This window comes from Stegodyphus dumicola, chromosome 7 (genome assembly GCF_044657685.1).
Source record: "Stegodyphus dumicola isolate Sdum_Otavi_A_Nest chromosome 7, ASM4465768v1".
NCBI classification, from domain to species: Eukaryota; Metazoa; Arthropoda; class Arachnida; order Araneae; family Eresidae; genus Stegodyphus; species Stegodyphus dumicola.
Window position 1 is genome coordinate 158,990,259 of NC_140774.1, and position 15,130 is coordinate 159,005,388.

The following is a 15,130-nucleotide window of genomic DNA, read 5'->3' on the forward strand; positions in this document are numbered from 1 at the left end:
AAGTCAAAGACTTGATCCTTGATATGTATTGTTATGAATTTTGTGAAATTTTAATGAAATTATATGCAAATTATATCTCTTCTATAATGTCACATAAAGGGCAAAAAGCGTGAGAAGCTTCTGCTGGAAAAATAAGGTTACAGGGGTACGTCCACTTAAGTGCTTAGCTGGCCAGGATTTCAGCAATTAATTTTTGTCACCAAATTTGGGGAAAAATTGCCGAAAATCGCAAAACTTATCGACCATTTGTGATGTTTTTGTCTGATCCTTGTATAACTGTAATTGGTCCTATGGTTATGTAACTGTATCTGGTCTTATGTAACAGTAACGGTATATGCCTTCCAGCAATTTCGAGAACTCGGAGGTAACACAAATTTCTCGACAGGTGGGGGAAAACTACATAAAACCAGAGATGGCATCATTTTAGTTTAGTTCAGAGTATTGAACTAATGCATTTGAGGCTTTTGTTTGGTTTATTAAATTACGGTAAAGGACTTGACAGCTATCTACCTAAGGGTGCTTTCATGAAGGACTTTCTAAGGGAAATTGGTTCATATAATGTTACACGTGAGATAAACCACAAAAATGCCCATGCAGACAGCCTATTTGCAGGATTTGATTCTCGGACCGAATCCCTAGTGTTCAGTGACTTTACTGCGTCATTCAAAACTCAATGGCTCCATGTACCGTTGTTTTATCACAATGCGAGAAATATACATACATTTATGCAGATTTTTCATTATTTAATTTCTTCAAATATAATGCAGGATTCTAACATTTGGTGGCAATAGTTTGAAAAGTGATTTACCATTTATAGTGATTCAACGCAAAATCGCAAAACAAAAACAATAGTCCTTCAGGGACAATGTCCCTTTGGACTAAAAAAAAAAAAAAAAAAAAAAAAAGGCTTGCAAACGCAATTCATAAGGGTGATAGGTTCATAGTTGGTGGGATTCTTCAGATCTTTCCCTGGCTCAGATATAAGAATGACAACAGCTTTTTACCCTTCACTGGGAAAGTGATGCTCCTTCCACACTCGATTGTACAAAGACAAAAAGGCATTCAATGACTTACAGGAAAGATGCTTTAGCATTTCAGAACTAATGCCATCTGTACCTGGGCAAGACCTATGTGTCTGTAATAAAACTCTCCTTAATTCAAGCATGGAGAATTCACAACTATAAGGCTCCAAGATGGCAGAGTTGAACATAGTGGGAATATTTTTAAAGCGTATCTCAGCAGAAAGAAATGATGAAGAATAACTGTGGCTATTAGAAGTAAAAGCACATGTTTCACCATGACTATTAGCAATTTCTTACACAGTGCTGATTGCTTGGCCATCTTTTTCCAAGATGGAAAATGAGTGGTCTTGGTATATTTCACATGCTTTTCTGACTCTTTCCCGTTTCTTGGCATTCATGGTACCACCATGGTTTTGAATATTTTGGAGGCTTTGGTAAGGTTAAAGGCATAGATGCTGTAGCCGCTTGGATAATAATGTCATTAATGGGTTTCACTGCATCATCGACCAGTACATCATTCACAACTTCTGTAAGCTTGGCAAGAGAGGCAAAAAGCTTCCAGTCTGCCATTTCAAATGTAAAACATGAGGGCCTTATGACATGGATTCATTCCTTTTCTTGTAAAAGTTACAAATATAGGGAAATGATCACTACTATGAGGATCATCTCCAATACTAAATGTACAAAAAGGGAATAGAGATGGTAAACAGATGGTAAGATCAAGAGTGTGAAACACCCTTCTTGGCTGATGGAAGTAGGTATCCTGACCATTATCGAGGAGACAAAGACAATGATCTTCAATCATATGCTCATTTGCCTACCTTGAGGATCTTTACTTCCCCAAAATAGATTATGTCTGTTAACATCTCCAATAATAATAGGTTCTGGCAGCTGCTCTATCAACTCATTCAACTATCTCTGATTGATAGTTTTATTCAGAGGCAGATATATGGAAACATCAGAAACTAATCCTTTAATATTAGCCAGTATAGCAATCACTTGAAAAGATGTTGCTACCAGAGGCACTGTTGATGGATAGTCATGTGAGGTGAGAAGGCTTACACCCCTACAGACATGTCATGTTCATTAACAACAGTGTCCTTTCTCATAAATGAAAATCTTCAAAGTTTGGCTTTGAGATGAGCTTCCTGTATAGTGAAGCATACTGGTTGATGCTTAGCAATCATGTTCTTGATATTAGAGAGATTCTGGTGGAAACCATGACAGTTCTGTGAAATATGGGTGGTGATTAGGAATGTTTATTTTGCCAATGCTGCTTCTTGGACAGGTGGGGAAGAAGACGTTTTGGAAGCTCAAGTCCTGTTTCAACTTCCATATTATCAGAGCTGGAGCTCATATGTTGGAGTGAGCTTTGATTCTGGTTCCTCGGTTTAAGGGTAAGACTTTCATTTAAGTAAGATTCTTTCATTGCATTAGTTTTATTTGGTTTGGTGGTATTATTTGCTGTTATGTTCCTTATTGTATTAATTTCTGTTATTTTAATTTTTGTGGTATTTTCTGATTCATTACTTCCGTTTTTACATTACATGCATAAATTGGTTTGTATTCTGATTGTCTTGAATTTTTTCCAAGCATCATCATTTGAAACACTCATGTAGCTGTGTACTTACCTATAATTCTTCTAGCTTCTGTGCAAGTTATATTTTTGTTCACTTTTGTGGACTGTACTTCCTTCTCAGCTTCCCATTTAGGACACGAATGAGAAAATGCTGTGTGCTCCCCCTTACAACTGACACACAGTGGCACAGCATTGCAATTATCACTGTTGTGGCCCTCTATGGAGCAGTGTGCACATATGGGCTTTTTTTGATAGGACATTTTTGAATAGTCAAAGTGCACTGGAAAACAGCATAGAGTTTGGAATGTATGGCCTTACAGGGCAATGAAGATACCCGGTCTTTACACTTTTCGGCAAATCAGGCATGTTGAAGGTCAAGATAACATGCAGGATATTTATCAACTGACTTCTTTACACATCTTGATTTGCCTAGCAGCACAGACATTGTGGTCAGAGAGCTCAGTCCCAAATTCTTCCTCTAAGACATTTAGTAGACCAAATTCTGAGATTACTCCATGACTATAGTTCAGAATTTTGTGAGCTGAGACACTTACACTGACATGTCCTAGTTTCTTTAAAGTGAGAAGAGTTGCAGATTGGCTATGAGATATAGTTTTGATTACAAGATCACCCAAGTGAAGCCATTTGATGTTTTTTGGCTCATCAACACAAGACTGTACAAGTTTTTTGTCTCAAAAAAGGTGACATTTTTGGAATTTCACCTGTTGTGTTTGTCAGAACTACAAAATGAGTCAATGATTTCATTTCTACAGAATTTACATTAATACATGCTTTTAACTTTTTGTTTGAAATTGTAATGTTTTCAGATGCATTAAGAGATTATTATTTCCATATTAAAAAGAGAAATGATTTGGACCCACCAAACATGGCATCCAACAAACAGACGGAGAAATCTGCGCCAGGGTTAAGCAGGTCTACCCGCACTCTGAAGCCCTACAGTCAGCTTATTCCTAAGGCACTGGTCTCTAAGCCGACTAACACTTGCGGTGACATCTAAGTGCCTTTTGTTTCATTCTGAAGCAGAGGCCAAAGTAGTGTGTTGGGGACGATACCCGTGGACCTTATAAGAGATAGACTAACCCAGTTTGCGGGGCGCATGTCACCCACATGTCCGCAAGAAAGAGTAGGGACGATCTGGTTTATTTTAACACTGAAACCTATGGCATTTTTATCACATAATTGTTTTTAATTATTAAATGTGATACACTGTATAAGTGATGAAATTATTTAAGTCACTGTTATTTCAAATAAGACTTAATACATCTCTTTAAAGCACTTTTTACTTTTGTGCATTCTTTCAAGCGTAATTCTTGTATAAACATCTTTCTTTGGTAAAACAGTAAAAACTCTAAACACAAAATTTATGAACTTACGTTGAGTACAAATAAAGTAAAATGAAATAAAAATGAAGCTTTGGACATGAAGCTTTGAAACAAATAAAGCAAAAAAAATTAAACAAGATCTGATATATATATATTTTTTTAATTTCATGAGCATTTTCAGACAGTGGTTTATTAAATTATTATAACATTACAAGACGGTCATTTATTTGATCATATGATTATTCATTATTAACATCATATGATGATTATTTATTTTAATAATTCATAAAATTCGGAGCATACACTTTTCTCATTGTAATGAAAATAAATAAATAAATAAATAAAATCTGGAAGCACTCAGATTTTATGTCAAAGGGTATGTTTTTAATGCTTTGTGTGTTACCTTTATTTATTGAATATCAGTTCTTTGCACCTAAACCATACAAAATTCAATTCAACAGAAGTATCACAAAATATTGGAAAACAGCATATCTTTAGAATTTCCGCGCTGGAGATAAAAATGTTTTTTTTCCGTACAGTGTTGCCATTGCTCGCTTTAAACTCATTGAGTTCCTTAATAAAAAATTCATTAAAGTTTTACAAAATATGAAATGGATGAAAACAAATTCAAAATTCGCCTGTTCAGGTGGAGGATTACGTTGTTCAAAATTTGACGGCTCTAGATACCGTCGTTTTTTTCACAATGAGAGAAACACACATGTATTCATGCAGATTATTTATTATTAAATTTCTTTAAATATAATAAAAGGCGATAATATTTGGTGGCAGCAATTTGAAAAGTGAAACGGACGTTTATAATGACACAGAGCAAAATGCCGTTTCGAAACTAATAGCCTTTCTCGACTACCGCTCCTGGGCTTAATGAATTAAATTCACAGTAAATAAAAAAATCTTATGCAGAATTAGAATTAAATTTTAAAAATAATCACTATAAAATGTTAGCACAATTATTACAGTTTACAATTTTGACATTAGAATAAATGTATAAAAATTATTAAGGTGTTAAAAGTATTAATCACTATGATTTATTGTGAAATATAATTGAAATAAAATTCCTTTATAAAAAATATGCTATAATATTCACATAATCTTAAAAAAGCAGCACAAGTTAGAATTTTAAGCAAAAACTTTAAAAAATTCATTTTTAGGTATTTTAGTATTTTTTTCTTATTTACACCAATAAAAGGCATAAAAATTATAAGAGAAAATTCTTTGTTTGAAATTTTCTATTAGTTCAGATTTAAAATATTATTTTCTAAAAGAAGTAGTTACGAATTTCCTTACAGGATAGGAAAAGCTAAAAAATAGCCAGGCCTGAAAGCATGCAACAACTTTATAATTATTTGGAATGTTAATTATGCTTGATAAATATGCTAAATTTTTAAAAACCAATCTCAGTTTCAAAATTAAAATATCTAAAAATTCTAATTTGTGAAATGAGGCGCTACAACTTTTTCTTGACAATTATACACACTGCAATAGCCAACCATTGCAAGTTTCTGCAAGTCGTCCCTACTCCTCCGGATGTGATCAAGGTGACAGCCAGGAATGTGTCAGAAGAGGAAGAAAAGCCATTTGGGTTAGTCTATTTCTTATAAGGTCCATGACAATACCTTGTCCCTCAACTACCAGAACCCTCCTTTCCAGCCTTACAGGTCACAACACTCGGCAAACGGGTAGGCAGTTTTTCTCTTCATGAGAAACTTTAAACAAAGGGACATAATAGAATCTCATTTTGAGCCTCAACCTTTGAATAGAAAAACCACAAAGGTGAAGGAAACAGAAATAGAACAGATATAGAGAGACGAAAAGGTAAGGAGGAAAGATCGCTAGGACGCATGGATCGTGACCCTCATCTCATCAAGAGGATGATCCCTTGAAGGGCTAGGGTAACTTGGGATTGCCACACTTGATGTACCCTAGACTCCCAAAAATTGAGCCCCCCAAGAGATCTTCCTAAGATGAAGGATGCCTTTGTGAAAGACTTTCCAAGAAAAACTGGCTTTTATTTACATTACATGTGGTTGGAGAAACCACAAAAAAATCAACCATGCAGCCAGCCCATTCACCTCGAATCAAACGCACAGCAGGCCAAACTACCAATACTTAGCAGCCTTGACCACTGGAGGACCAAATTTCATCAGAATTATAGTTGGTGTTCAATGCTGAGGTTGTGCAATTCTATTTTTCCTTGGTGGGGGGGAAAAAGATGACTGTGTAAATGGGGAGTAGAAAACAGAAGGCTTTCTCAGAAAGGGTTTTTTTTTTTTTTTTTTTTTTTTTTTTTTTGGTATATCATATGATGCTTATTTAATAATAAAAATTTGTGGTGCTACTTTGGTAGATGGTTGCACAGATTTTGGCGATTTTTCTTTTGGTGAGTAATACGACTTATGGTAAACCCATTGCTAGACAAGTTATTTATGATAACCGATACTTTGCTGTCATTTTATTTTAAAATAATGCATTTTATTATGCATAAATTCCGTGTTTTAAATATTATTCATGGCTTATAAATACTAAAAATCAATTTAATTTTGCATTTTAATTTGAAATAAAAATTTTATTATGATATTTTATGTTGTGGATGATGTAATCAATGAAGTCATCTTACTTTAATAAGTAATTGGTTTTAATATCTATAAATTTAATCTAATGTTTTTAAATGATTTTATTATGTATGATTATTTAAATAATTTTAATTCTAGGTGTGATGTAATCAGCTTCCTGATTGTTTACAGAATATTTGTGCATTAACAAGCTGTAATCAGCTCCTTGATTGGTTACTGAAAATTTGTGCATTACCGCGCAATTTTAAAATTTAATTCATATCTTCGAATTCCTTCAAAGATGAATGTTGTTATTGGTAAGTACCAAGAATTACTGGTATCAGAATAAAAAAATTGTTCTTTGAAACCTTATTTTGGACAGCCTGGCTTTCCTAATCAAAGATTTATTTATAAATTGTTACAAGGGTCAGAGGAAATTTATTTAAAATTTTTGGAGGAAACCTCGCCAATTGCTTCTTAAATGAAGTGCGAGAAATGTGGATCACAGATGAAGATGGTTAAAAGAGCCGATTCTGAGGACGGCCATATATGGTATTGTGGTCACAGTGGAAGAAATAACCGCTGTAATGGTAAAAAACAGACATTCTCCTTTTTTACCAGAAATAAACTTCTAATTGCTGTCATTTTAGCTCTAATGTACGAAATATTCATGGGTCCTTTGTACGATAGAATTCAATATGAGCTCGATATTTTTTCAGAAGCTGTAGCTGACTGGCGCAGTTATGTAACTGACACTTTAGTTAATTTTGTGGAAGCTAAAACGGAGAAGATCGGAGGGCCAGGGAAAATTGTGGAGATTGACGAGTCCGAAATCGGGAAAAGAAAGTTTAACAAATTCGTAATGATTTGTTGAAGGGCAGTGGGTTTTGGGAAAAATAGAGCGTGATTCAGGTCACTGTTTTTTTAGTTGCTGTGCCAGACAGAACAGCGGCTACTCTTCTCGTTTTAATTAAGGATTGGATCGAAGCGGGAACCCAGATTATTTTGGACTGCTGGAAAGCTTATCGTTTGAGCGAAGAAGATTTCAATCACTTGCAAGCTAACCATTCGTTGCATTTCGTAGATCCTGAAACCGGAGCTCATACTAACACAGTTGAAAGACAATGGCGTGACTTCAGAAACTCTTTGCCGGTTTACAATCATTGAGGAGATTTTTGAAGTATACATAGCCTGGTATTTGTTTAGGAAAATTTGCTCTGCATTGAATGAGCATTCATATGTTAAATTTCTTGTTGAGACATAAACTGGGATGATTGGCATGTATTTCAGGGAAAGGCTGTTAAAGGATCTTCGAAATCTTAAATCAATACCTATTATTGGAGGTTTTTTTTTTCAAATTTTTTTATTATTTTTAATCTTTATGATCCATTAATTTGGCTCTAAATTGCTTTATCTATTTATAAATTCTTTTTGTTTTTTAAAATTTTTTTTATTCCTGCCCTTGATATTACATTTTTCAAATTTTTTTCATTGATATCTAAATTATGATTCTAAGCTTTTTTTAGGTACTTATCAATAAACGACAGGTTAAATGACTAAAAAAAATGTAAGTACATATTTTACTTTTACTTTATAATTGTATACTACTTCAATTTTTGTTAAAAAAATTAATACACTATTTTCAAAAATTGCTGAGATAATTACTATAACATATGTTTTAATGTTAATTATATGCTATAAAAAATATTTTTAAGTACTTGAATTTAAGTAATATTTTAATTCTTTTAAATGTTGGTATGATGGTTTTTTATTCGATATTCAAGTTAAGTAATATTTTAATTCAATTAAACATTGGCGCAATGCTTTTATAGCAGTGTTTATATTCTACTTCTTTGCTATGAAAGTAATAATTTAATCTTACTTTAGTATTTTATACTCGTAGTAAATGTATTTATTTACATTTGCCTGCTAACTTAAAAAATGATGTTTTCAACAAAAAATTAATCCATTATTTTGAACGATATTAATTTTTTTAAAGTTTTGAATACTTTACTATGCGCAAAATACGTAAAAACAGCTATTTTCAAGATGGCTGACGATTGTAAAAACCGCGTCAACAATTGCGCCAAAGTATGTAGCATATTCGGAAACTAAGTACCGTTTCATTCTAGTGCCGTCACGGCGCTGTGGTAGGCGTCCCGCGCATGCGCACTAGTCTTTCTTGTTCACCGACTTTCAATTGTCGCCATTTTGGTTGCTCTATGTTGTGTTTTCAGTTTGCTGTGCACATTCAAAATGTTTAAGACAATTAGTTCTTCCGCTGACTGTGAGATTCATGCCGTGATTAAATTTTTGAACGCGATGAATGTTAAACCGACCGAAATTTATCGTCAAGTGACAGAAGTTTACGGTGAATATGCGATAAGTGATGGAATGGTGAGAAAGTGGGTAAGAATGTTTAATGCAGGTCGAACAAATGTCCACGCCGAGGCTCGGAGTAGTCGGCCTTCTGTTGTCACCGATGATTTGGTAAGGAAAGTTGATGAAGCAATTCATGAGAACAGACGCTTCACAATGACAACTCTTTCAGAGGCATTTCCACAGATTTCACGTACTGTTTTGTTCAAAATTGTGTCTGACCGCTTGAATTATCGCAAACTGTGTTCCCGATGGGTTCCAAAAATGCTCACTGATGTTCACAAAACAAAGCGACTTGGTAGTGCCCTGACATTTCTCACGCGGTACAGTGATGAGGGAGAAAACTTTTTAAACCAAATTGTGACAGGTGATGAAACTTGGGTGTGTCATTTCACACCAGAATCGAAACAACAATCGACAGAGTGGAGACACACTCATTCTCCGAAAAAACAAAAGTTCAAAGTGACAATATCATCACAAAAAATCATGTGCACTGTCTTCTGGGATAGGAAAGGCGTTTTGCTTACTGAATTTCTTCCCAGAGGTGAAACCATTAATGCGGCACGATATTGTGAGACTTTAACAAAACTAAGGCGTGCCATTCAAAACAAACGAAGAGGAATGCTCAGTAAAGGAATTGTGTTGCTCCATGACAATGCTCGGCCCCATACTGCTGGTGTCATTCAATCGTTAATTCGACAGTTTCATTGGGAGCAGTTTGATCACCCGCCGTACAGCCCGGACTTGGCGCCGTCTGACTATCACTTGTTCCTGCACATGAAGCGCGAGCTTGGTGGCAATCGTTTTGGATCTGACGATGACATGAAAAATGCTGTGGAGTCGTGGTTATCGAAACTGGTGAGAAGTTTCTTTGACGATGGTATACAAAAACTGGTCACCTGCTATGACAAGTGTTTGATCATTGGCGGAAACTATGTTGAAAAATAGTTTAAGACATGTATTTTCATGTAAAAATAAAATTGGATTCGAAAAAATTGTTTTACTATTTTTTTTTCAAAACGGTACTTAGTTTCCGAATACGCCTCGTAAATCGACAAAAATCCTTGCAACCGTCTACCAAAGTAGCACCAGATTTGTATTTTTAATTGCTAAAGTGTATTTTCTTTTGATATATTGGCAATTATTGTTTATTTAGAATAAATATTGATAGTTTGGTGATTTTTTAGAAAAGGTCACTAAAATCACCAAATTGCATTTAATAACTTTTATAAAGATTGAACATAAACAAAACTAGGCTGCATTTCCTCAGATAAACTAATGCAATCCTTTCTCTAGATGTTTTCTGCACAATACAGTTCCCATTAATAGAAAAATTTAAATTAAGATATTAAACATACCATTTTTTTCTGGCTGTACTTGAAATGTATATAACCAATCAATTAACTTTTCTTTTTCACTATTAATTTTTATTAAGGCATCTAAATGGTCCAGAGCAGATACTGCAAAGAAAGCCACAACTAGCCTTTAAGAAAGAAAAAAAAAATAAATAAATAAATAAATAAATAAATAAAAAATAAATTTATATATATATATGTATAATTATTAGTAAATTAATACAAAGAAATATATATATATATATAATTATTAGTAAATTAATACAAAGAAATTCAAAATTTTCAGAATAAATTAATAATTAGAAGCAATCACTACATTCAGTAACATTTACAGATGGAAAATATTGTGGAATTATTTAAGAAGTACAGCAATTGATATCTTTTGTAACTGGTCCAGTAACAATATATTACCAGCTAAATGCTAACTCAGTATATTTTTCAACATAATTGTCAAACTTAGCTAGATATTCTGGAGACGTATGGTTCAAATAAAATGGCAAAACTTAGGTAACATAAAAAAAGTAGACATTAGAAGAGTAAAAGCAATTTAATTTATGACTTTCATTATAAGGATCTTTATTTAAGATCTGTCAAAATGTTTTATAAAAAAATCACAAATTTCAAATTAATCAATCTTTGCAATATTTTTCATCAAAAGATACAGTACAAAGTCCGTAATCCGGACTTCGGTGATTCCGGATTAGTTTTTTTCCGGATTATAGATCATCAATTTAAATCTGGTAAGATGGCATGCAGAAATTATACAATTAAAAATATGAAACCATAATTTATGAAATAAAGAGCAATTATGATCTAAAGGGTATCAAAATTTACAAAAAAAAAAAAAAAAAAAAAAAACTTAATATTTATTTGTTTACTTTATTAAACAGATCTTTCAATGTAACTTGTTTAAGTTGCTTCGTTTTTTTGTGCTAATACTTTCTCTTTAAATCTATAAACAGACATAATTTCTTGTTCAGTTCCACTGTTCAAGTCCTGTAATTGCTGTGTCGAGAATACCGACTAACTTGTCAGTCGAAATGTTTTCATTTTCAATAACCTCTCTGTAACTTTCTTCATTATCGGAAGCGGTACATCGAAACATGCTTTCGCTTTGTAGATTCTTTGCCAGCTCCAGAATCGAAAACTCTTTTTGACATAATCGAAAGTTCAAACTGACTTTTTATAAAATTGCCCTAACAGTCTGCAAAAAATAATAACACAGATCCAATTAGATTAAGGAACAACACAATCTGCAACATTAACTGAAATGCTTTAGAATCAGCAAAGATAATTTTATCCTAGCTTATACCATCCATTATACATTAAACATGCATGCGTAAAGCATACAAAAAAAAAGGTTTGTGGTTTTGATGTCCAGATTATAGATCATTCCGGATAATGGAGGTCCGGATTATGGACTTTGTACTGTACTAGTGCCTCACATTATGAATATCTTGCATAAGTAATGAATATACTTACATATTTAAAACTACCTCATATTACACACCACAAGACAAAATTATAACACACTAAATGCAGTTACATTTGTTTTATTTTCTATTTTAGCAGTACATAAACAAAGATACAAGCAGAGAAGTGGGCAGATAAACATACTTCTTAATATTATGCTACCACAGAACTATAAACCTCCTCAAACAGAGAGGAAAGATTTTCTAGTGAATTGAAGAAAAATACAAGGATCCAAAATAGTGGCATCCCAATCAATGATGAATGTACTGGGTAATATGGTCAGTCAGACTGCTTGTATCAGTGAGCAGATCACCAATTTATTCTCACAGGGTAACCAATCTACTTTGAGAGGAATGACACATTTGATCCAATCAATAGAATATTCAAGAGGAAGAAAGAAATTACAGTCAAAAGTCGTTAATTCGGACCTCAAAGCTACAAACTTTCTGCGCATGCATCACGTTGATGCATGCGTATAGGCGTTTAGGCGTCCACGTAAAACCTTTACGGCTGCGAATATGCGTGCGCATAATACGTTTACGCATACGCATTTAATGTATAACAGACGGTATAAGCTAAGCTAAAATTATCTAATTCAGTTAATGTTGCAGATTGCGTTGTTCCTTAATCTTCTAATTGGATCCGGCTTATTATATTTTGTAGACTGTTAGAGCAATTTTATAAAAGTAAGCTTGAACTTTCGATTATGTCAAACAGCATTTCCGATATATATTTACTAATATGTAAAGGATCTACAAAACGAAAGTATGTTTCGAAGTCCATTAAACAGAAAGCGGATAAAGGCATATCCTTTGTTTCTCTAAGCATTCCGAAATCTGTTTATAAATTTCACGCTGCTCCGCGGCTTGGGGGGGGGCAATGAATTGGAAGTTGATCTGTCAGCACTATTCTTATCTTCAGGGTAGATGTTTTTATTTTATTTGGCTTATAATTTCTTACTAAATGTAGTATTTCATCTTGATGTACTCCATCTTTGATATGATTTAAATCAAGTTCCTCGTCATTATAATTCGCTTCCGATAGTGAAGAAAGTGACACAGAGGTTATTGAAAACGAAAAAATTTTGATTGACAACTTAGTCGGTATTCTCAACACAGCAATTATAGGACTTGGAACAGCGGAACTTTGTAACTGAAAAAGAAATTATGTCTGTTTAATAGAATTAGAGAGAAAGTATTATCACATGAAACGAAGCAACTTAAACAACTTACATTGAAAGAAATGTTTAATAAAGTAAACAAATAAATATTAAGCTTTTTCTTTTTGTAAATTTTGATACCATTTAGATCATAATTGTTCTTTTTTTCATAAATTACGGTTTCCTATTTTTAATTTTATAATTCCTGCATGCCATCTTACCAGATTTAAACTGATGATCTTTAATCCGGAATCACCGAAGTCCCGACGAGTCCGGATTAACGACTTTATGAAAGAATACTTAAAGACGGGACCTCCCAAACAGAACCACAGTTAGTGTTTTTAGCTCCCAGGGAAAACTGAAGACTTCGCATCTCTTTGTAGTTGCCAAGAATGGAAAACATTTTCATTCTAAAATTTTCTAACATTTATTTGGTTCCCCTGGATGCTGTACCCAGTAAGCGATGTCCTCCCTTTCCCCACCTTATCTATGCCACCACTCCCAATATCAAAAACAGATGTGCAAGACTACCAAACATAGATGAATCTTTCACTTAAGATGGAAGACTAGAATTCAGATTAAATTAAAGTGAAAACCATATGTGAATACACACATATTACATGCATCAACCATTAGAGTTTTCTGAAAGAGATGCAGAAAATCAACTATGCCTTTCCCAGAAATCAAACCACAAATCTTCCAGTTACTAGCTGGATGTACTAACTACTTGCAAAATGAAAGCATGCATGGAAGAATACTGATAATTCCTTATATTCTCTCTCACTCAAAGAGCAAGTGAGGACATGCACAAGATCTAGTTCAGAAAATTTAGTTAGTGATGAATTATCATCTAATATTTTTTTAGTTTAAGTAACATTATGGAAAACTAGGCATCTTAAAGAAAGGAGCATGAAAAATCAGTTGGGCTCTTGCCTGGATCTAGACTACAGACCTGTTGTTGTTGTTACTTATGCTCACTTGTCTCACAGTAATATCAGCCCAAGCCCACAAAATTCCTCATGGCAAAGGAATGCAAGATATGCCTGCCGTTGGCAACAGCATTAAGCATCTTGCAGGTGACAGTGCGATTTAGCTCAGTTCTGCTCCAAATTTTGATGGAGATCACACCTGCACACCTGGGGGACGGGTCCGAAAGTCTCCCAACCCTCTTCCCTTCCACCAAACCACGAGAGGACTTTCAGCTTGCTGCATATTTAGAGTGCTGCCATGCCACACCAACGCTACAAATTTACAAATATCCATGCCTTCTCCGGAATTTGAACTCCGGCCCTTCAGCACAGCAGCCAGCGAACACTAACCACTATACTGGTTGCAGAGCTTAGACCACAGATCTTAAAATTGCTAGCTGAATGTGCTAAGCATTTATGCCCCAAGAGAATGGAGAGATGCAAAAATTCCTTAAATATATAGAACATGCAAATATTTTTATAATTAATTAATTGATACAGTCCTAAAATTAGTAACATTAATAAAACATTAAATAATCTTTGAAATTTTTTACAATTTTCTCAATTTTGGACTGTGCTCAAGAGTGAATTATCATTATTTCCATATTAATGAGTACTGTTCTACAGTTACAAATAGAACTAAGAAATCCTCCCTACAAATACCGCTGCAAATGAAATTAAGAACTTTAATGTGTGTCTCAAAAAGATGCACTTACTTCAAAATAAGAAAATTGTCACCATCATTTTTTTTAAAAAAATAGTAACAGTAGAAGAAAAAACAATAATTTGGGAAACAGTTATACACTTATCAAACTCCTAGTGAATCTGGACCAGGTTTTCGAAAAAGTTAAAAAATTAACTAGTTACTTCGAAAAGTTAAATCATTTTATTAATACTGATTAAATTTTGATTAAAATTTGAAATAAAACTCTATGTATATTGTAGAAATCACAGCAGAAACATTCAACAGAAATAAATCAGTCTCTTAAATACTTCATAAATACAGATTTGACAGAATCTATTATGTAGCAATTAATTTTTAACTACCGTACTGGACGGCATATAAGGCGCACTTTTTTTCCTAAATTTGGTCTCAAAAAAGTTACCTGCGTCTTATACATGAAGGACACAGGTTACAAAAACATAACCTTCGATGCCCATCTCCATCTTGGCCCAAACTTGAAAATGCCGTAAAAATTTGGGTGATAGATAAGAGGAAATCTGGGATAAGTGTTTCAACCAAAATGATAATCAATGAGGCCAAAGGATTTACAGAAAAACA

General features: G+C 33.7%; 1 protein-coding gene across 1 annotated transcript in view; it reads right to left on the minus strand.

The window, feature by feature from the left end:
- Positions 1-15,130, minus strand: part of betaggt-I (geranylgeranyl transferase type-1 subunit beta) — a 62,175-nt gene that overhangs the window by 42,152 nt on the left and 4,893 nt on the right. The window contains exon 2 of the mRNA XM_085820987.1: positions 10,252-10,376. Within this exon, the coding sequence (XP_085677113.1) occupies positions 10,252-10,376 (125 nt within the window). The remainder of the gene's footprint in view (positions 1-10,251; positions 10,377-15,130) is intronic.